Genomic DNA, 22,430 nt, shown 5'->3' with positions numbered 1-22,430 from the left:
GAATCTTTTTAATTAAAAAGAAGGTAAATGTCTTTCAGAATATGTAACATTTACATTTTGGCAAATACAACATAAAATATTATTTTTAATAGTCATGGAGTTTTCCTGTATTTTGAAATAATGATGGATAATTTGGATGGATAATGATAGATGGATTCCATGTACCTTCCCAGGCCCATCTGAACCTTGCACAGAACCAACCAAACTTATGCATTTGTTAAAATGATACATCTACATCTCTTTGATTTTCAGCTGTAATTGTCTTTGCTGTGCACAGGGAGATGGTGGGCTAGGTTTCCCAGGTGAAAAAGGACTGCCAGGATTACCTGGCTCCAAGGGCCATCGTGGAGAAACTGGTTCTCCTGGCGTTGGATATCCAGGTCCTAGTGGAGTTCGTGGGCCACCAGGTGACCCAGGAATGGATGGGTTTCCAGGACAAGCAGGTCTTCCAGGCCCTCCAGGTAGGTGTTGCTGGGTCTGCTCGTATTTTGAAAAGCTGCAAAGCTGCTACAAGTCAAATGGCCCTCAACTTACTGCTGTGCTTGTAGCCAGGGCAGAAGATTGCATTAGATTAAAGATTGCTCTTTAAATTAATTGAAACTGTTTGTGAGCTCACCAGACCTCACACAGCAGTCACAGCTTTCTCAAGTTGTCATGCGCAGGAGGACACAGACAATAAGCAACAAATACTCAAACAGTCCTCAAATACTAAGAGTGTTGGATGGAGCTACTCACTGACTATTGCTGGAGAACCATTTTATACCAAAGGTAGTTACAAAGATTGATAAGATGAGGTTTCTAAAAAGCACAGCCTACTTCATTGTCCAGGTAAAAATAGTAACTCGCTGGTATCTGAGACTTCTGAATCAGTTTTCAGATCTATTACAATTATTCAAATAAGAAGAGCTCCAGATTTTTTTAAATGAAACTGTAATACATTATATGTATGAACAGGCGTTGGTGAATAAGACATTGTCATGACAGTCAGGTAGGGAGTTCAGTTATGACTGGTGCAACCAGTTCTGGGCTGTTTGCTTCCCGAGGTACTACAGTTTGCCTCAGCTGGTATGTCGTTATGTGTACCTAAAGCATACCATAACAACAAGTGATAAAGTCAGTAAACATAGGTTTGATAATGTTTCATGTATGATGTTTTGTGTTCATTCTCAGAGTTCAAAGTGAATTACATGGGAAGTCATATGTCTAAACGTTTATGGAAAATGTTTTCATAACAGAATGACTGCAGAGAGCTGGTCCCAATGTCTTGATTCCATGTCAGCCATTTAAATATAATTTAAGATAAACAGTATTTTTTCTTTGCCGCTGCTGATTTTCCGTGTATTTTCCATTCTGTGTATACTTAAGTTTCTAGGTTCGTCATTCTGTCAGTATCAATAATGCAGAATCAATAATATATTTGCTGGCATAATATTGTTGCATAGGTTTCTGGACTGATAAACAGATGTTCTGAGTTCAAAAACCTTGGCGGTAAGACCACTGCAGTGTGAGGAGTTGGCGGAGGAATCTTAAACCCAGAGGGAGGTGAGAGCTAGGCCAGAATAGCCCTGGGAAGGTTGCACAGACATGCTGGATGGCATGTTACCTCACATCAGTGTCATGCTGGGTTGTTGTTACGGGGTGAGGAGACAGCTAGCATTAATGTCCCCCGGAACAGTCTGCATAAGCTTTTTTTCCAATTCAAGTCACATGCTAAATGCTAAAAGCTTTACTAATTCATAGCTATGAATGCTTACATCTTTGTTTGGTAAATTGTCTCTTACAAAACCCACTAAATTAAAATTGCATTGTAAGATAAGTAAAAGTAAAATGCTCTGTGCATGATGTGAACTCTAGATATTCTGCGGAGCACATCAGAAGCCAGCTTATCATGAATGCTACATCAAAGCTTTGCTAGCAATGAATGGTCCTTTGTAGAAGAGTATGTATAGTCAAAATATGTGGGAAAGTGTGAACAAGTCATTAGCCAGTTCAGTAGCCAGTTCAGTTTGCACCTCCATAGAGATGTGTAAGAAAACTTGTGAATGCATCATTCCCTCCATACTAGGAAATAATTTGCATACATTAAAAGACCCTTTGATGTACATCTAATATTAAAGAAACGTGTGTGGGTGGAAGAAATAATAATTTCTTATACTGCCCAGACTGAAAGGCTTTATTGTGAAAATGAGGAAAGACATTTAAAAAAAAGACCGTGACTTACTGAAGTTACCACGTCAAAGACACCACTGAGGAGTTTTGCTCGAGTTCGTGCCACGTGCAGTAAAGCAGGGTGAAACGGTCTTGCTTTGGAAGAGTCTAACTCAGTATTTTATACCAGGCTAGACTGATTTTACCTGGTATTACAAGATTACTCAAAAATGTTGGAATTGCCCATATTTCACTTTTATGCCTGACATGATAGTTTCGTAATTGCTTGATTTCCTTGATACCGGGATATTATTGTGTAAACTGTGATAATGTAGGGTATTGAGTAGCTGGGGAACACTCAGTTTTGCTTATATAATTTTTAAACTATGCATTGCTTACATCATTTTGCAAAACACGCAAGGAAACAGTCCTATTTGCATTTCAGTTACCCTCACGTGAAATATCCATTGTTCAAGTATTCTACTGCTGGCTAATAATGTAAAATACAGAACTTGGATGTAGACATCAAAGTCAGAAGATTTTCACACAGCCTTTTCTGGACTGAGTTGGAATCTATTGAGAAGAACCCAAGAAGAATGTCATTGAACCAGTTCTTAGCACTGTTTCAACCAAAAAATTCATAGGGATCTTTACAGCCTTTGCACCAGAAAAGGCATATTGGGTTATTTTATGAGGTTTTGTCCTATGGCCTTTGGCCTATGTCACTTTACATAAGTCAGACCCATATTCCCACTGTCAAAGTCAGAAGCAAAGAGCCATATTTATTATCCATACAGAAATCCACTGATTTGATTGGATTTATCCAGGAACTAGTTTGACTCAAGGTCTGTTGTTAATAAAATTTGTTAGTCATCTGAAAATATTAATGTTTCTGAAAAAAAGTGTTTAACTCGTGTTGCTGTGCTGGAAGAAATACTTCCAGTGTTGCCTGATTTAGACCAGATTACCTCCTCAGGACTGAAAGCAGTCACAGTTTGGAGTGCTCTTGAATGGCTGATGAATAAATTCAGCTTGTCAGTCTGGGAATGGAGCTTGAATAGAAGGATCCTGCAAAGAGAGTTGTAAGGAAATGAAAAACAATGTATCTGTGATACCTGATTATCTCATCCTTAATCAGCCTTGTAGTTGACGCCAGATTTGAATTAGCAAATATTGGGCAACAGTGCAGTTAGGCAGCTGTTTCTCTGTGCATATAAAAGTGTTCAGAGTAATGAAAAAAACCCACCTCTCTTCCCCAAATTTGCTTTAGTAGTCGTCTTTTGTATGTAATCTCTCTGACTAAATAACTTTTAAAGTCCTTTAGATTTTCATTGTTAGAAAGTATGTCTATGATAGTTTAAGGCTAAGCCAGCTGTTACAGCGTAAGAGCTAATTCTATAGTTCTAGCACAGACTCCTCTTAAAATAACTGGAAGCATTTCTGCAGTTGGAAAGTATTGAATTAGTTTTGTGATAATCATTTCTGTGACTGTGTGAATGTGACTTCAAATTGTCGGTGACCTACAAGGAGGAATGTTGGAAGTGTTTGAGATCTTTCAGGTAAATCTGATGTGCTAGCAACTCTGATAATGCCACATAAATTTCATTCCGCTGAAGAGGGGTTGCTAGTATAAACAGAGCCTTTTTTTGAGAGGTGGAAGTCAGTCAAAGAGCTTTGCAATTACTGAGTCTTGTTTGCTGCTAATAAACTTTTAAGCCATGTGGTTATTCCTTAGTCTGACAGACTGTAGAAGAAGCAGTTGGAGAGTATGTCTGAAATAAAAAATCCTTGCTAATTCCACCTTCCATGCATACATCTCTCTGGCCTAAACTCTTGGGTGACAGTTTTTTTTAAAAGACCTGTCAATATTCCCTAGATATGTATTTTATCTTGCATGTGCACATTTATTTTAGAATTTCACACTATAGCGTACTGTTTATATACAGCTCAGAAACATCCTCAGTTTTTAAAAGTTAGAAATACCTGTCAGCTCCCACTGACTTTCAAAGCTCTCAGCCTGGGCCTTAAGCTCTCTGAGTCACAGACTGCCTTTTCAATGCCCGTTGCATTGCCCCTACCATAGGGAGGACCAGTTGCTGAGCGGAACCCATGGATATCATGCTACAAGTAGTCCATAGCAGTAGTTGCTACCTTTTACTGGTCATGCAGTAAGTCCGTAGTAGGAATGAGATTAGACAATCGCCAAGCTCCAAATGTCTTTTCTTTAACATCACGTATTTGAAACATCAGCAGCGTTTGATGTGCGTAAGTTCACTCACAGCCACTTATGATATGTCCTGTAAAAAACATCTGGATACTAAATGTTCCTTTTCTGACCATCTCTCTGAAAGGGGCTGTGTGCAACCTCAGTGTTTCTTTGTTTTAGGTATCACCTTGCCCTGCATAGTTCCTGGAGCATATGGGCCCCCAGGGACTCCCGGCTTTCCAGGATTGCCAGGTAGGGAGACAAGCTGATTGTAATGCGCTGGCTGACTACCAAGAAGCACTTATTCCTCAAGGAAGATAATACCTGCTAATTAATCTCCTCTGAGTGATAGTTATTCCAGAGAGCTAACTGGCAGAGCAATGTTCTTTTTTTTTTTTTTTCTCAAAGAGACTAGGCTTAAATCCCATGGAGGATCATAATGACTGCACCATTTTTTCCCTTTCAAGTAGCCTCTGAACACAAACCCTCTCCTGTGTTTATGTAGCTGATGAAACAGCCATAGCTTTGAGACTTTATTCAGCTTAAATTGTGTATCCAGCGAGTGTTTTCAGCACTAGCTTTGCGGAAAAGATCTGATCCTGTCTTCTCATGCTGTGTTTTTTTCTTCCACTGTTCATTCATTAATATCATTTATTAATATGTTTTTACCCTTAGGTCCCAAAGGCAGCAAAGGCTTTCCTGGCATTCCAGGCCAACCTGGATTACATGGGTCAAAAGGACAGCCAGGTTCTCCAGGAATAATAGGCTTGCAAGGGGAACCTGGTAAGAGGGAAGTTACTGGAGTTCTTTTTATTGTCCAATTAATGTGTACAATATTTTATCAAAAGTGTTGTCCAACCTTCTAGGCCACTTTTCTGCCTGGTGCATTCATAATTCTCCATTGAGAGCTCCATTGTGCTCCTTCCAAATGCAATCTCTGCAAGCAAATGGTTGCAGCTTGGAAGAAAACAAATGAAATGTTCAAGATACTTGTTACTTGCCTATAATATTATATTGCTGCTGGAAGAAAAGAGGACAACCAACACCATTTGTTTCTCCAGAGACCGTCATCATGTGCTTTGCTACAGTTTAGATTAACTACAAATTTAGTGTAAAACTTGTTTTAAGCCATGTGGTACTCGGGTAAAGGCATGCTGTACACAGTGTTTGGACTTATTTTAGCTGTGGGAATTTCTGATGGTTATGTAAATAAAGAGCAAGAAGCAGAAGTGGTGAGGGAAGGTTCCTAAAGCTAGGTTGCTGTGTATCCATCAGGTTTCCCTGGATATGGCTGAAGAAATCTCTTATCCTTTCACTACATTAAGGGGGGATGTCATCTTTATGGGGTCACTGATTTCATGACTTAACCCCTGAGCAATGTGACACATCCACACAGCAGTGCAGTTCAGCGTCTGCTTGGTACTGGGAGAGTACTTTCCAGTCCTCCTTGTACCAAGGCTGCCAGTGTCTTCCGCCCCACAGTGCTAGAAGTTGTCTGACATAGAGGGAAGATTAAGAAAGGTGTGATGAATATAACGTCTTTGCAACTTTTTTGGTTGATAGTGGTAGTGAGATACTGCCTGTCTGTCACCTGAAATGGCCATCTTCCTCCTTTTTTGTCCTTTTTGCCTGATCTGCCATCTAGTGAAACCAAGCTTGTAAAGCTGCGACTGGCTGCAGCTCCCAGATATTCCTAAAGTATTCTTTTCTTAAAAAAAGAGAATAATATGAAAGGATATTTTGACTGTTTTAAACAGATTCATCACTTTCAGTCACCAATTATTGTTTCTAATTCAGTACTGAAACATTCTGCAACTTTCCAAACAACTTTTTCTTGCATGGAAATTTTTAAAAGGTTGATTTTGTTAGAGATGCTATTGGAAGCAGATATTCTGTACTTCTGCTGAGTAACATTTACTGTTTTTCTCTTTAAGGCTTCCCTGGACCTCGAGGAGAGCAAGGGTCCCAAGGACTTCCAGGACTGGATGGAACAGATGGTTTGCCCGGGAAAATGGGTGCTTCAGGCTTAGCTGGAACGAAAGGAACGCCTGGAGATGTATTTGGTGCTGAGAGTGGAGCCCTGGGAGAGCATGGCCGACCTGGACTCCCAGGTGATAAAGGGCTTACAGGTGATCTTGGATTTCCAGGACCAAAAGGTAAGCACTGATACTGCTTATATCTGGGAATATCAAAATGTTTCTCTTTCAAAAATCTTTCCTCTTCCCAGTCTCTTTAAGATACTGTGTTAGCAGTCGTCTAAGCTGCTCACAGGTGGCGATTTGCTAGTTTTCTCTTAGAATCTAATGCAACGCAAAGGTTTTTATTAAAACTCGCTTTTTAATTAAAAGTGTGAATTTTGTTTTATATGTTCTGTAACCTCCCACCTCTCTGTTCCCAGGGTTAGACGGAAGACCAGGCCTCGTAGGTATTAAAGGCGAACAGGGTAATCCAGGATATTCGGGTGTCCCTGGATTGCGGGGACCTCCCGGTCCTGGAGGTCCTTTTGGCGTCAAGGGAAAACCAGGACTGTTGGGGTCAGTTGGCCTTGCAGGAGCACCAGGTATGTTATGTCTTCAGATGAAGTCCAGTAGCTAAGCTGAAAGCTGCAATGTTGAGGAAGTGTGGGAGAGATTTGGCATTTGCTAGGAGTGAGCTCCTGCCTCTGGTTAGGGGTAATAGAGTGCAGAATTTGAGCCTTTTGCCTCTGACTGCTGCATGACTCCTGCTAGAAATGGTGCTCCAAGGCTGTAAGAAGTACAGCAGAAAGGTAGGAGAAAGGTAGGAGAAAGCATCTTAAATGTCTTGATATTTTTAACATCACTGCTCTTACATGCTGGCTGTATCAGTGACTAATCTGCATTTCCCATTTTCATGGCGATTAATTTCTAGTGTATAAGGTTGCTTGAAGTGTGACTTTGATAGATTGAAAAAATGTTGACTTTCTCAGAACAAGCACTTATATCTTCTCTGTCTTTCTCTTCGCTGGGGTAGAAGAGAAATTTATTTCCCTTCACTTTAAAGGGAAGAAAACCCACCACTTGAGTACAGCAGTATCTCTGAAGCTGCACAGACTAAAGTGTTTCATTATAACAGTATATGCAAGACTTGAGAACCAAGCAAAGAGGGACCTGGGAATTAGTAGATAATGGTCTGTGACATAACTCGTCTGGTCTGACATGCAGAATGACAGTACTGGAGCACAGTGACAACAAATGAATGAAAGCAGTAACATCATCTGAGATTGCAATCATAGAGTTTTAAAGGTTTCTTTATTTTAATGTTAACATTGCTTTTGCCTCTCTATTGTTTTACATTTTTGGACTGTACGGCACATATGACTTTCCTTCAACTGTTTTTAAAAATGTCCCATGGTTAGGATGACAAGCTCCAAATGATTAAGTGTTTTGCTGCTGTTGTCTCTCTGAATCGTTAATTTCTTTTGTACCCTTGTTCTGTTTACATATTTTGTCTGTTTTTTCCTTCACCATGTTTCTATTCCATTTATCATCAACTCTCCATTTCTGATGTCACACTGTTTGGTTGTGGGTTCTTCACATAGGCTGTCAAGGTGAGGAAATGCAGTGTAGCATAAAAGCTCATGGACTAACAACCTAGCTTTTATTGCTACAAGAATTGCATTGACCATAGGTGATACCCCTTATTATTGCTAATCAAACCAGAAGGCAAAGAACCGTTGTAGTGAGAATGCTCAGACAGTAACAAAGCCTGAAGCCTATAAGGAAATCCTTAATATGTACAGATTTTAAGTGTGTGTGTTTTCTTTGTCGTCTTAAATAAAGCAGCCATTTAATCTTCTGCTTTAAAAAATACTGGGTTTTAGCTTAAAATGTTTAAGCCCTGAGTATAACAAAGCTCATCTATTGGGTGCTAATGCTGCAAATGCCATTTTTTAGAAGCTGCCTGATTTTTCCTTCTCTTCCTCTCTTTGGATCTGAGCATTCTGTTTTCAGTGGTTTGAGCCTTTATTTAAAATTGTAAACCATTACAAAGCTTCAGCTAGAAACATTCTGAAGCACTTAGAGGCAAGACGGTGCATATGATGTTGGTTTTGTGACAGCACGATCAGAAGCTTCTTCCCTTAGTGAGCAATTTGCTCTTGAGAAGTAACACTTGAACTACCAAGGTGGAAAAGAAACTTGTAAAAACAAGCCTCTCCAATTGATCTCTGGTTCACCCAGAGGATGGGGTAGGTAGCAGAAGCTGCCGTTAATGATGCTCTCCATTCTGGTGTGGCTGCCTTGATGATAAAGGTAAGACTGGTGCGCTACAGTTTAGTGTCTGGTAAAGGAGTCAAAAATGGATATATCGTAAGGGATTTCACTCTTCCCAGTTGTGTAGTGATGTAGGCAGTAACCTTCTTCATAGGTATTTTATTATTAGGTGACTAATGCTTTTGCAGTTCTAAGCTTTATGCCTTCTAGTAGGCTGCATGTGCCATAAGGTCCTTTTGTCATATTACAAACAATGCTGTGTTTAAAGAGTTTGGGAAGCTGTCCACAAATTGTCCTAGTGTTTGTGTGATGTAATCTATTGAGTTCTTTCTTGTATTGATTCAGGACTTCCTGGAGTCAAAGGCTTGACTGGGGATGTAGGTCCACAAGGCCCTGCTGGTATGAAAGGCTTCCCAGGTCTTGATGGTGCTCCAGGATCTCCTGGGGAAAGAGGATTCTTAGGGCCACCTGGGCCTTTTGGTGAAGATGGACATCCAGGTTTCTCGGGGCCAAAAGGTGTGTGTTCCACTAGGGGTATAGTCTGAGATTACTGTGCCCACAAAAAAATAACCTTGTTAATACTGATTTTAGGCCCAACTTGTCAGAAGAGAATGAATTCCCAACTAGTGCTGGAATGCATTTGTTTTGCTGCTGAGGTATGAATTACAAATGATAGATTTAATTATCAAATCGTGTTCATAAGGAGATCCATCTTAAAGGACTTGGGCCCTTACGGACAAAGGATCATGTAAATCAAGACAGAAAGACAAGAAAATTGAAGAAATAAGGAACAGTGAATGAAATTTATAGAAGGGAGAGAATGAAGCACAAACCAAATGGATTGTAAAAATTTACAGTCTGTATGGTCATTAAGCACCAATACAATAGTTGGTTACTTGGAAAATTCTGTGTTATTTTAGGCGGAGAGCAATACAGCTATGTAACTGCATGTTGCTCTCTTGTAAATTGATTGGGTTTTGCTCTCCAGTGGAAGCAGGACCAGGCTCTCAAAGGTGAACTGAAAAGTGCTGGTTGAAAGTATCGTGCGTGGAGACCCATGAGAGAAGTGGCCATGCTGTGCTTACTACCCAGATTTGTGTGACTGGCCAGACCCATGCTGCCTCTAGGTGCATATTCATTGTACCAGAAGAGACTAATTTTCCCTTTCTATTTCTCAACTTTTCTATACAGGCGAGAAAGGGTCTTCTGGCCTGCTTGGTTTCCCTGGCATGCCAGGCCTGCCTGGTGTCCCTGGGGTGAACGGGTTTAAAGGAACTCCTGGCACAGCTGGAGGAAAAGGAAGCCCTGGAGTTGTGGGACTCCAAGGTCAGAAAGGTGAGAAGCAGTTGAAAGGCTTTTGCTGGCTGTGCAGCAGAAGGACTTAGGAGGCCCTTCTGAGATGTATTTAATGTTTTCTTCTAAATACTGTGTTCTTTTCTTCCTTGTGAAATACTTTGGCCAGGTTGCCAAAGATGCTGAGCACTTACTGATGAATTTGCATCAGGAGACGTGGAAATTCTGCTTTTGTCTGTCCGCTTCTAGTGTTACACCCTCTCTCTGTTAGATGATTTTGCAAGAACATTTCCTGACTTCTTATTTCTTCAGGTGACAGAGGTGATGTAGGTCCACCTGGTCTTCCTGTTCTTGGGCCTCTAGAACAGGCACTGCAATTCAAAGGAGACAAAGGAGATCCTGGATTAGCTGGACTTGGAGGATTCCCTGGACCTAGAGGTATTTCACAACATTGTAGTTAGTTGCCAGTATCAGTTGTTCAGTAGCTCTGCTTGTTCTCAGTGGAGTATGGTCTGTCATTTTGACAGTGCCTGCAGTATTACTATTTTCTGTTCTGCCATCCACATTCTAGCAAGACTTGCATATGGCAATCTGAATTTTGAGAAAAAAAATTTTCCTTTGAAGCTCTGTTCTGCAGAGCTAAAGCCATCCCTTCCTCCTCTTTAAGGGGAGCTTTGGGTAACAGATCAACTGGCCCGAATGAGATGAATGTCTGTATTATGAAATGAAATAACACTCTATTATATAACCAGGTGATAAAGGAATCCCAGGAAGCCGTGGACAGCCTGGTCTCCCTGGTCCAATTGGATCAGCAAGCAAAGAGAGAGGTCTTCATGGTGACCCAGGCTTCCCTGGTCCACCTGGACAACCTGGGCTGCCAGGACAGAAGGGCACACATGGTATCATAGGATTTCCAGGAATGCCAGGAGAGAGGGTAAATACCTTCTTACGTATCTTCATTTTCTCTAAGTGCTCTTAGGAAAATCCTGCGTTCTAATTGGTACTTCTGTAGCAAAGCAGCAGAAGCTGGCAGGGTTTTTCCTTACAAAACTTCCAGATTGTTTTTGTTTGGCTCATACTGTTGAATGACACTTTGGATAGTATTTCCTCCTACATCTTTGCGGTCTGTTATCCCACATGACCCAAACTTGGAACAGCAAGAATAAAAAGCAAAGGCTAATTTTGGGGCTCTTTTTCAGGGTTCAGATGGTATCACAGGGGCACTTGGATTCCCAGGACCTATTGGCCTCCCTGGTTCAAAGGGTAAGAAATCTTCCGTAGTGTAGATGGTCTTTCAGTACACACAGTCCTAATGTTCACGACTAAAATGAATGAGTAGTGTTCTAGAAGTGTCTGTTGCTCTCCAGTGACTGGCTCTGAAGTACATGTCCCCTTGTAAGGGGCTTCATTCAAATGAGACTAGTCCCAAGCCAAACACCTAAATACTTTATGATCCTTTGAAAGTTTGGCCACAGCACTGTGTGAAGCATGTTGGACAGTGCGAGAGGCACCCTTCTCTCTCATCTCCATGTGTGAAAATATAAAGGGCAAGATGTTGTGGAATTACCCATAAATGTCTCATCATGCATTTGCATGAGTGAATTTGCATCCATTGCTGTTCCAAAACAATTTTCAAAGCATTTTCAAACTTAGGTACATGACTTACTATTGTCTTTGTTTGCTCCATGGATCTGAAGTATAGACAAGGTTTATTTTCATAAACAAGGCTATTGAGCAGCCCTGAAAACTGCTCCCCACAGTCAATTAAGGAATGGCCTCCCCACCTTGTCTTTCTTTTCCAGGTGACCAGGGAGAGTCTGTTGGTGTTCCTGGCAGTGCTGGAGCAAAAGGAGAGCGAGGGGACCCGGGGTTCCCAGGTAAAGTAGCCCTTGATTGCTCACTTCAAGAATGCAAAGTTCTAGAGATTAAACAGGATAGCATTGCCCAATTTGGGTATTTTTGTAATCTATAAGTTTAAATACTTTAGTCCTCTCCTGGAAGTGAGATTTGAGGAGTTTGGAATCCAGGTGAGGCACAAATCTGGATGATAATGAACATGTCCAAGAACAGCCCAATTCTAATGCTGGGTGCCACTTCACTTCTTGAGGAGGAACTTAAGAATTTGCACTGGTATTTGGCATCCAGGGAGTCCAGGCCAGGGCCCACAGCATGGCTAAGCAGACACAAGTGCTGCAGCCTCAACATAACGTGTTTCTCATTCTCTTCACACCTTCCTTCAGTTTGACTTGTGCTCTAGCATGCTGTCTGTTTTTATCCTTTCAGGAGAGAGAGGGAGAGAAGGACTCAAGGGTGAACCAGGCTACCCAGGAAACACTGGGGTGAATGGACTCAAAGGCAGCCCAGGAGACCTTGGCCAAGAAGGACCAGCAGGTACTGGACTCCGCATCTAAGTTCTGCAGTTCATGGTGTGACTGTGGAACAACCTCACCTTGTTGTTTCCTTAGCCCTGGTTGGCCTGTCTCAGCTGAGGCGTGAACAAGAAGGTTGACGAGTAGATGGGAATTTTCTTTGACACTAGTGTAAGGTGTCACCTTGTCCTGTCATGACCGAACCTGTGGGTCAGCCATGTGGTAAATCCTGCACAATGGAAACCTAAAGGAATTCCTTTAACAAACAGGGAAGACCTCAGTTAGATACAAGCAGTAGCAGCTTCTTTGCAGCTGCTTATGGCCAAGGCTGCTCTAAAATCTTCTATTGCGACACTTCTGTCTGTTCCCTCTCTAGAGCCAAACCTACCCAGAAGGATGGCGAAGAGTATCTTTAGGTAGTGGTGTAACTAGCAGGTAGATTCTCAGACTGTTACCAAGATTAAAGGTGGGAGAACAGTGAAAGTCATTATTGGAATATTTTATTTGAAAAACAATTTAATTAGTTATTCCATATGTGAACTGTTCCAATGTGTCACTTGGTAGATGATGAAGAATGTTGTTGCTGTGATTAAAAAAAAAAAAGCTATCAAATAAATAGCTTGATAAGTGCTATGCTAGTAGTGGCAGTGAGGAGAGATTTTGATCTGGTTTTGCTTTATCTCAGTAGTAGTTTATTCACCCATGGTATGAGTTAAGTGCAGAAACAGAAGGTGCAAGATGGAGCTGTGAGCTGTCTCATCCTGGATGTGTAGTACAAGAATGTTTTTCTGCTTGTTTTTAGGAATCCCTGGAAATGCTGGGCTGAGAGGAATCCCTGGGCCACCAGGACCTCCAGGGCAGCCAGGATCTGTTGGATTCCCTGGAGCTCGTGGAACAGCAGGACCTAAAGGTATATCTGGATCCTGCACGCAGAGGAAGAAATTGGGTCAGAAAACCAATGTTTCAGCCAAGTATATCACAGCAGGCAGGCAGCGTTCTTACGTGTGGGCCAGCTGTGCGTGGGAAATCAGCTCATTTCTTGGCAATGTTAGCACAGGCACCAGCTGCTAGAAATGAGCAGGGGAGTTGTTGGAAAGGGAGAGGCTCTCACTTGATTTGTGTCGCTGACGGGTGTTCTCTGAGGGTAAAACTGGTGAGAGCAGTGGGAAGAGTTTCTGTGAAGGGGGCCTGTGTGAAGGAAGATTTTACATACTCTGTTCCCCTGCGTGTCAGGTTTCTCATTCATGTTGTATTCTCCATGAAACACCTTATGCATTTCCACCTAACTATATTTTTTGCTTATTTGCTCACTTATGTGTTCCCAATGTCTCTTCAGGGTCTCATGGATTTCCGGGTTTAAATGGTCTGAATGGCTTGCCAGGCACAAAAGGGTCTCCTGGAACACCAGGTAAAGGAAATGTGTAGTGGAAGTGTCATAGCTGGGGAAATGCACACACTGGTCCATCATGAGAGCAGTGTTCTCCGCAAAATTTCCCTATTTCACCCAGTTCTGGATTTAATTATAACCTGAAGAAAAACCTCAGGATACTGAATGTGCATGAACAAATTCTTCTTTAATGCCAGTAAGTATAGGATGGAGCCTGTGGAGTGAAAAGGCTTTTCTGGAGATGGTTGTCCTTGAATTCCTGAAGGACTATGTCACTGCTGGAAAGTCAATGGAATGAAATCATAAAACTCTTCCATTTCTAATGGATGCTTGATTTTAGCAGGTCAGCATCAAATGCTTGCTTTGAGTTGGGCTTAATGATGGCATGTTTCCTTACTGCTTTCCATAGCCCTCCATTATACAGAGCTCAAGAAAGGCATCAGCTAAAATCAGAAGCTGATTTCTTTGATTAGATTCTGGATTCAGCTTTTGGGAATGGATTTTTTCATATTTTTAACTGTTTGAAATAGAATGTGGTTCTGTTTTGCAAACAGTGTTTTACTAAATGTAACAGTGTTTTACTAAATGTAAACTGATGGAGAAAGACCTTTCCAGAGACTCATTTAGTTACAGTCATCTTGTAAAGCAGCACTTAAAATTTGTGGCAGACATTTTACGCATGAAAATGGACAAACAGTCTTGATGTGTACAACTCAAACGATACCTGTGTTTTCTTTGTTTAAAACATTCTCTATTGGCAGGTAATGACTTAGAGCATATAGATTGTCCAATTTTCCTACCTGACAGAGCTGCTTAGTATTCACTCTTACTAGAGTGACATGCTGAACATCTCCCTGCAGCTCTTCCTGGGACCCTCTGCTCTGCACCACTTGTGCCTCAGTGTGTCTTCTGCAGTAGTCTGTGGAAACTGATCTCTCCGTGTTGGAGCACAAAGCCCACTAGATTATTTAAAGACCAGAAACTTGAGTGTATGTTGCATCCTCTTGAGAGACACAGCGTATAGGCTGGAAGGCAAATCCTGTCACAGGAGTGCTATGTTCACATGCTTGTGCAACAGCTTGTGGGAGGACCAGAACAGTCATATACTTCTCTCTTGGCATCTTGCAGATTGTTGTAAATTCACTCTGCACAACCAGAGTAGCACGAGGCACCAAATCTCTTTCTGTTGCTCTACTGAAAACAGTGGAGAGAGTAGTAAATGGCTAATTTTTTATTACAACTCAGTTTGTGTAATAATTTAACTGCTATTAGGCAATTTGAATAGGCTCTCTTATCTTTGTTAACCATGTTTAATTAGGTCTGAGTGAAGCTGGACTGAAAGGCCCTGCAGGTCTCCCAGGTCCAAAGGGTGAAGAAGGTTCTCCAGCCTTGGGTAGAGGAGCTGTAGGATTCCCTGGACCAAAAGGCTCATCAGGAGACATGGGTAAATACCGATGTTCTGGAAGCCCAGCAGGACGTATTGCAGCTCAGGTTAATGGGTTGCATGGTCAGCAGAATTACCAAAGAAAACTCCTAAAGCCACAAAGGTGGTTGGTAGTTTGAGAGGTAAACATTAAATCTGTGATGTGGCTATATATTTGAGAAACAGTTGGTTACATAGTTCTCACAGTGTCTATACCTCTCCTAAACAGCAGAAAATAGTACTTTTTCCCCTCATGTGGTGAGATGTCTCTTTGTTCTCCTCAGTGTAAATGCTACTCAGCCACTACTTCTGCCCATGTCTGTGAAGATCACTGGAGAGCTTTGGGTGTGCTCTCTCACTTTGTATTTCTTATTCTAGGTCCCCCTGGTCCTGTGGGACTGCCCGGCTTGCCAGGAACACCTGGAGCTTCTCTTCCTTCTGATACACGTGGGAGACCTGGGGATGCTGGCCATCCAGGAACTGATGGGAGTTCAGGTGTGAAGAGAGGCCTCTTAAGGAGAGTGGACTATCTGAGGGGATTTCTCTTTCTTTATGTGCTTCCTTTGAAGAGCTCTGAGGGGGAATGACTTGGATGAGTACTGTCACTTTAATAACCTGGGATTTAGATTGGGAATCAAGAATGGGAAGATCTGTTTTCAGTTCCTGCTATTGAATCCTGATTTGATTTAGCCTGTTATTAAAGCTCTCCAGTCCATGTTCATTTCACCTATTGTGGTACTGAAGACAGACTTGGGTGCTAAGGTTGGTACTTAAGTCCAGCGTAGTATGTCTAAATTTGGACGCCAGCTCCATTTTGGACTGTGGTTTCCACAGCTGTAATAATAGGCTCTGTGTAAAGTTTAGAAGTACCCTGTGTGAGCTGGGAGGCAGCAAAGCTTCATTGCTGCTTAGAGGTACATAAGAAGCACTTGCCGTAGGGTCGACAGTAAGTATAGTTTAAAAGATCTGTCATGATGGCATTGGTTACCCATTCAATACCTCACAGCCCTGTTGGAGAGGCTGAGACTCTAGGCCTTTCCCCGGCCAAGGGTTTGAAGTCACTGCTCTCATTCCTCTAGGGAATGTCCGAGTCACCAGGCTAGCTACCAGATGGGGCAAGGGCTATGCTCAGGCCCAGAATTCAAAGCTAAATTACTGTCATTAAAAGGATTAAAAGTTTATGAGACCTAAGTGGATGTAAGTGGGTGTGGTCTGGTTCTTCTCCTTTGGGAGAGGACACCCCTGGAAATACAGACACCCAAACAAGGATTGTCCTCTAGAATGATGCACTGGGGATAGCCCCAGCGTTTATTTTGCCCAAGGAGCAGATTGTGCGAATTACCCCTGTTGTCTCTAGGTCTTGCAGGTCCTCCAGGACCACGAGGGCCCCCTGGCCCAGCTTCTGACCAAGGTGACACAGGCAATCCAGGTTTCCCTGGTGTTCTTGGCTTGCGAGGCATTAAGGGTGACGTGGGACCCACTGGTCCAATTGGACTCCCTGGAGCATCTGGATTCAAAGGTAATCTTGCCTTGAAAGGGTCTGGGTGTGGTTTGGCAGCTATCGTGTAATTAGTGTGACTGCTTTGAAACAAATCCTCGTTCAGGTGCAAGCACAGCTGAGTTTGTTGTCTGAGTCTTCCCTTTTGGCCCATGCAGGTTTTACCTACTGACTCCAAAAGCAGCAAAGTGAAGCCAGCTCCAGGTGCTCTTCAGTGTGTCCCTAATGATTTTTTTTTCTCTTCTCTTTGTTTTTTTTCTGAGTAGATGATGTCCACATGCAATGGTGCTGTGCTTGTCAACTGCAGTTACCCACTTGCATCCGCTGTCTAGGCAAAGACTGGAGATGCTGTTTCATCCCACCTGCCATGTATGCTGTGAGGCATGGTGTGGTGGATTTAGTCTCCACAAGAGGCTAAGAGGATTGTAGGAGTTAACAGATCTTGTTCTGGGTTAAGGTAGAGACCGGGTTGCGCTCTCTTTGGTCTCTGCCAGAGGAGACTAGAGGGCAGCTGCAAACAAGAACTCTAGTAGCAAGGTTTCAAAGAAACTGCACAGCTCAAAAGCTAGGAAAGGATGGAGAACCATTGCCAGGTGAAGAACTGTATGCTGTCTTTGTAGGCTGGCAGATCCCCATCCCTCTGTGCTGTGCATAGAAATGGATTCCAAATAGAAAAGATGTGTGCTCCCCAAACACTTTGCCTCAGTTACCCAAGGAAGGGCAAGAATGCTTTCAAGGAAATGTAATTATGTAGCAGTGGAAATTCTTGTCTTGAGGCTCTGTGGCCATTCTGGACATCAAAATGGGCACAAAGTTCATTAAGGGTTGTGGTCCCCTCCATCTCAGAGCTGAACTGCTTTTGCTATCGCTGCTATCAGTGTGTTTCTCAGTGCCCCAGCTGTGGATCAGAATCAGGACCCTGTGCTTACCCCCTGAGGTCTTTAGCTGTGTATCTTTGCAGGTGTAAGAGGGGAGCCTGGCCTTATGGGGATGCCAGGTAAAGATGGGCCTCCGGGGGATCCTGGTTACCCTGGGCTGAAAGGTGAAATGGGCCATCGAGGTGAGTGCTGGAGGATTTGAAAAGCTGTACTTTATTGCACATGGTTTGGGCTGGGGAAAATTTCAGAGCTCCCTTAATGGGCTTATTTCGGGGACTCTTAGTTTCTTGGAGATTGAAATAAATTAGAAAGAGCTTGACATACCAGTAAAAAGACACGCAGTGCTGATGTACTAAGGCAGTCTCAATTTAGCATACTTCTCCTTTGTGTCAGGATCATCATCAAAACTGTGGATTTTTTGTGGGGTACTTACACTGTCATTTGCACTGTGTGCAGGTCTCCCTGGCCAACAAGGGGCTCCAGGTATAACCCCACAGCCAGAAGACATCACAGCCCCTGCAGGCTTACCTGGTCTGCCAGGAATCGATGGTGTCCCTGGCTTTGATGGAGATCCTGGATTCCAGGGCCCAGCTGGAAAACCAGGTAAAAAGTACACTCAGATCACTGAAATGCTGGCCTTCTGGAAGAACAACACTACTTTCTCAAGTGCATTAGGAAGGTTTTTCTAATAAAGGAAATAATTCCAGCAAAACGCATACAGATATCATGCTTTATTGTTATTAGAATGTATTTGATAAATTCTGTTCATGCACTTTTATAGTATTTGTTAATTAGGTTTCCAGAATTAGGTGCAGCAGCCTGTGATGTAGCTGATATGATACCAGCTTTGGTACTAGCAGGTGGAGTGGTCATGAAAATGATTCACCACTGAGAATTATTTGAATTGTCAATGAAATACTGAAACTGGAGAAGTGCTGGGAACTTCAGCCTGCCCCGCTGTGGTTCATGTTGTTTGGCAAAGCAACTTCGGTGGGTCCTGCACCAGTTGGCTCTCCTAGGCCCAGCAAGTCCCCATGATTCTTTTCTTTGCACTGCACTGCCATTTAGGCAATTTTTAAATGTTAGTATTCTCTTTTATTCTTGAAAACGCCTAGAGCAAGAACATCACTTACCACCAGTCCTTCCCTGGATGTTATCCTGAATCCCGTCACAGTGAATAGAGCTGTTAGTTCCTGGCTTCCTGTAGTCGGTTCCTAAAGAGGTTTAGTACAGGGAGTAAAATCTGAGAGCGCCTTTATTAATACTGGTCAGGGAATCAGGTAACAGATGCTGCAGAGCAGTGGGAAGAGAGAAGTTCATTAGGAAATTACCCCTATTTATACTATTTTAATGCTTAATCGTTACAAAAGTTGTGCAAATGTACACCCATCTGTTTCCCAGTCACGTGTTTCTTTGTACTAATATTAACCTTCCACATTACTGATGACATGCAAGGTATCTAGCTCTGTGCAGTTGCATAACGCCTCTTGTCCCTTCATACTATTTTGTTATATTTTAACTTGTACCATCCCGAACACTTATTTTATCGTTGGTTTATCCAATCCATGCCAGACCTTTCTGGTTTGGGGTCAGAACAGTCCTGAATGGATTCTAAAGGTCCATAGGCAGGCACCTCCTCTTACATCCCACTAAATTCTAAGCCTTTGTATTTGGAGCACCCTTCACTGCCCTGAGACGTTTTAAAGATTTGTCAGTCAGATGCTCACCATCAAATATCGGGGGGAAGAATGAAAAAGTTAATTTAGTTCAAGTCAATGGCTCTGATTTTATATAATATTTAGGCTGAACATTAGGGCCAATTTTCTGGGTGGAAAAATGGGTGAAATGAAGCAAAAGAAGCAACTGCAAGTCTTAAGCAAAATTTCAGCAAGGTAGCTCAACTTTCTTCAGCTTACAGCAGCTGGACCATTATACCAGAGGATTATTCTTCTCACAGTGGCAGGAATCTTGCGAGGCAGAGATCACAGAGTTCACAGACTTCCACAGCCATCAGATTGAAACCTGAGTCTTAGGTCCGATGTGGCTTCAGACTAAAATCAGTAGCTTATCGCAGATCTCAGTGCTGCACTTTCAGACTTGTCTAATGTTCAGCTGCACCTCTTGATCCTTTAACAGACAATCAGATCATGTGGAATCCCTGTATGGAGTTAGTTGTTTGTCACCACAGGTGTTGAAGAGTGAGCTCTCAGCATGGCTGCTGTCAACGTATTTCTTTTCTGGAATATGATTGCAGGAGTGAAGGCATTATTAGTATGAGGAAATAATGATAGTAATAATTGTATTTCATTTCAGGTACAAAGGGTCTGCCAGGGAGACCTGGTTTGAAAGGACGTGATGGTTTACCTGGATCACCTGGCATAGTTGGGGATCCAGGACCTTCGGGTGCACCAGGACCACATGGATTTGAAGGTAATTTTATGATTTGGGGAGCACAGATCAGAAAGAAGCAATCATTAGAATTCTGTTTGCCTACAGGCTCTGCAGAGACCCTCCCCAACACCCAATTACCTTAGGAGGACCAGGGGATGTTCATGATCTTGTGTCTTTTATCTGCAATGAAGTAAATTTAATCTTCAGTGAGGAAGATTATGTCACATGTCATTGTTGTCTATCACTGCTGGTGTTTCCCTAGGAAACATTTTTGGTTTTAATGTTTTGTGGATGTGGGCATCGTCTTGAAGATCTAGAAGAGTGAAATGGTATTCACAGTGAACACAGCTGTGAGGGTTGGGTAGTAGAGGAAAGGCACAGTGACAAAGAGAAGGTTTGGATTCTGCCACAGATTAGTTGTACAACTTTTGGCCTTTCTGTGTCAAAGTAATATCATCATGAAGAGCACTATAGCAAAAATGAGTTTGTTAGCTTTTAGTTGCTGCTTTGAAATCCTCAGAATTATTGTACTGTGAGATACGTGCTAACACATTGGCACCAGAGTTTTGGAGCAAAGAAAGAAAATTAAATGAGGCAGGAAATGGGTGGGTGCTACTGTGAAATGACTGCTTTTGGAACTGGTAAGTCTAGTTATTCATATAACAACCATCAAAACTTGGGCTTCTCATTGTACAAGACTGACATAAACACAATGACAGCAACGCCAAAATCAGGTGTAGAGCCAGCCGATGTCCACGCTGCGTCTTAGTAATAGTGACTCCTTTTCTGTCTTCTAGGTGTTGCAGGAAAGCCGGGCTCACTTGGTTTGCCGGGAATGCCTGGTCGGAGCGTGGGCGTTGGATACACTTTAGTGAAGCACAGTCAGTCAGACCAAATCCCACCTTGTCCCATAGGAATGAATAAGCTCTGGGATGGCTACAGCTTATTGTACGTGGAGGGACAGGAGAAGGCACACAACCAGGATCTTGGTGAGTTGACAGAGTTCTCTCAGGCATAAACAACGTAGGCCAAAATCCCATTTCAAATGAGCAATCTTCATCGGTACCGCAGGCGGTTGTAGTAGAGGTGGTGGAAGTCTGCTTGGCCAGAATCTGTCCTGGGAGCAGCGCATCACTTGTGCCATCTTCCGCCGCTCACGTTTGGTGTGTACGAGTTGGAGCATTTGGCAGATGCTTGATGTGACCACTTCTCCAATTTTTCCAGGTTTTGCTGGCTCCTGTTTGCCTCGCTTCAGCACCATGCCTTTTATTTACTGCAACATCAATGAAGTGTGCTACTACGCCAGCCGAAATGACAAGTCCTACTGGCTCTCCACCACTGCTCCTATCCCCATGATGCCAGTGGACAGCGTTCAGATCCCACAGTACATCAGTCGTTGCTCAGTATGTGAAGCACCTTCCCAGGCTGTGGCCGTGCACAGCCAGGACATCACCATCCCACAGTGTCCCCTTGGTTGGCGCAGCCTATGGATAGGATACTCCTTCCTTATGGTAAGGGTACTATTGCTAACACACGGGCAGCTTTAAAAATTTCTAGATCTCCTCTTTGATGAGGTGACTGAGACTGTGTTCTGTGGGTCGTTTATAGGAAACTGGAGCCCTGTAGCTTCTTGCTCTAGTGCATTTATTCTTTATCAGCTGGCCTGCTGTAGGCTTTTTGAGTTTGTTCCCATTTCGCTGGCCGTCTCACCTGTGCTGCTCAAGTTCAGTAGTAACATCGATACAGTAGTTGTGTAACGCCACAGATACTCTTTGTTCTTCAGACTGTTAAATGTGGAAACGCTAATTAAGCTACAGCGTTGTCTTAATCCCCTCTCTCAGTGGAAAAAAGTAGAACATTTTCCATTGCACTCTCCTAGAAGCTCATTAGTGTAAGATTGTTAGGAAAGTATAAAGTCAGCATTATTGTTTCCAAATTTTCCCAACCCGCAAGTGAAAAGCTGGGTTTCTGTTATACCAGGCCTGTATATTCAGCCCGAGTACATTCCTTTGTTTCTTCACCTCCAGCCCTGATTCAAAAGACAGATAGACATAGCCGAGGTATAATTTTGGTTGCCTGTTTTACTGCTTTTAACAATGGAACTGCAGGACTCCCCTGTTTACCTCCCGTTCTGTTCCTTTGAACTCATTTAAATTGACATCTTTATTTCAGCATACTGCGGCTGGTGCAGAAGGTGGAGGTCAGTCCCTTGTCTCACCTGGTTCTTGCCTGGAGGATTTCCGTGCTACTCCATTCATTGAATGCAACGGTGCTAGGGGAACGTGCCACTACTTCGCAAACAAGTACAGCTTCTGGCTGACGACCATTGAACAGTCGCAGCAGTTTGTCAGTGCTCCTGCCTCAGAAACTCTGAAAGCAGGACAGCTTCGAACAAGGGTCAGCCGTTGCCAGGTGTGCATGAAGAACTTGTAGTAACAAAAATGCAATAACGTTAACAGTCTTTGTTACCTAAGACTAGACATCACTGAAGTGAAGAAGGATAAATTCATAAACCTGTTTTGTGTGTGGTTGATGGGTGAATGAAGACAGCCAGAATTCTACAAAAATCGAGTGTCGAGTCCAGGAGTTGACTGCACACAGAGGA

General features: G+C 42.7%; 1 protein-coding gene across 1 annotated transcript in view; it reads left to right on the top strand.

The window, feature by feature from the left end:
• COL4A6 (collagen type IV alpha 6 chain) overlaps positions 1-22,430 on the top strand; it is a 46,554-nt gene extending 24,124 nt beyond the window's left edge. The window contains exons 19-41 of the mRNA XM_059824270.1: positions 278-461; positions 4,535-4,606; positions 5,030-5,137; positions 6,289-6,510; positions 6,753-6,914; positions 8,932-9,102; positions 9,778-9,921; positions 10,192-10,317; positions 10,632-10,813; positions 11,079-11,142; positions 11,682-11,756; positions 12,163-12,270; positions 13,051-13,158; positions 13,585-13,656; positions 14,954-15,079; positions 15,437-15,553; positions 16,416-16,577; positions 17,518-17,616; positions 17,891-18,037; positions 19,748-19,864; positions 20,623-20,814; positions 21,050-21,336; positions 21,998-22,430. Coding sequence (XP_059680253.1) covers positions 278-461; positions 4,535-4,606; positions 5,030-5,137; positions 6,289-6,510; positions 6,753-6,914; positions 8,932-9,102; positions 9,778-9,921; positions 10,192-10,317; positions 10,632-10,813; positions 11,079-11,142; positions 11,682-11,756; positions 12,163-12,270; positions 13,051-13,158; positions 13,585-13,656; positions 14,954-15,079; positions 15,437-15,553; positions 16,416-16,577; positions 17,518-17,616; positions 17,891-18,037; positions 19,748-19,864; positions 20,623-20,814; positions 21,050-21,336; positions 21,998-22,258 — 3,306 coding nt within the window. The 3' untranslated portion in view covers positions 22,259-22,430. The remainder of the gene's footprint in view (positions 1-277; positions 462-4,534; positions 4,607-5,029; positions 5,138-6,288; positions 6,511-6,752; positions 6,915-8,931; positions 9,103-9,777; positions 9,922-10,191; positions 10,318-10,631; positions 10,814-11,078; positions 11,143-11,681; positions 11,757-12,162; positions 12,271-13,050; positions 13,159-13,584; positions 13,657-14,953; positions 15,080-15,436; positions 15,554-16,415; positions 16,578-17,517; positions 17,617-17,890; positions 18,038-19,747; positions 19,865-20,622; positions 20,815-21,049; positions 21,337-21,997) is intronic.

This window comes from Gavia stellata, chromosome 14, assembly GCF_030936135.1.
Source record: "Gavia stellata isolate bGavSte3 chromosome 14, bGavSte3.hap2, whole genome shotgun sequence".
NCBI lineage: Eukaryota > Metazoa > Chordata > Aves > Gaviiformes > Gaviidae > Gavia > Gavia stellata.
This window is presented reverse-complemented; position numbering and strand designations above follow the sequence as displayed.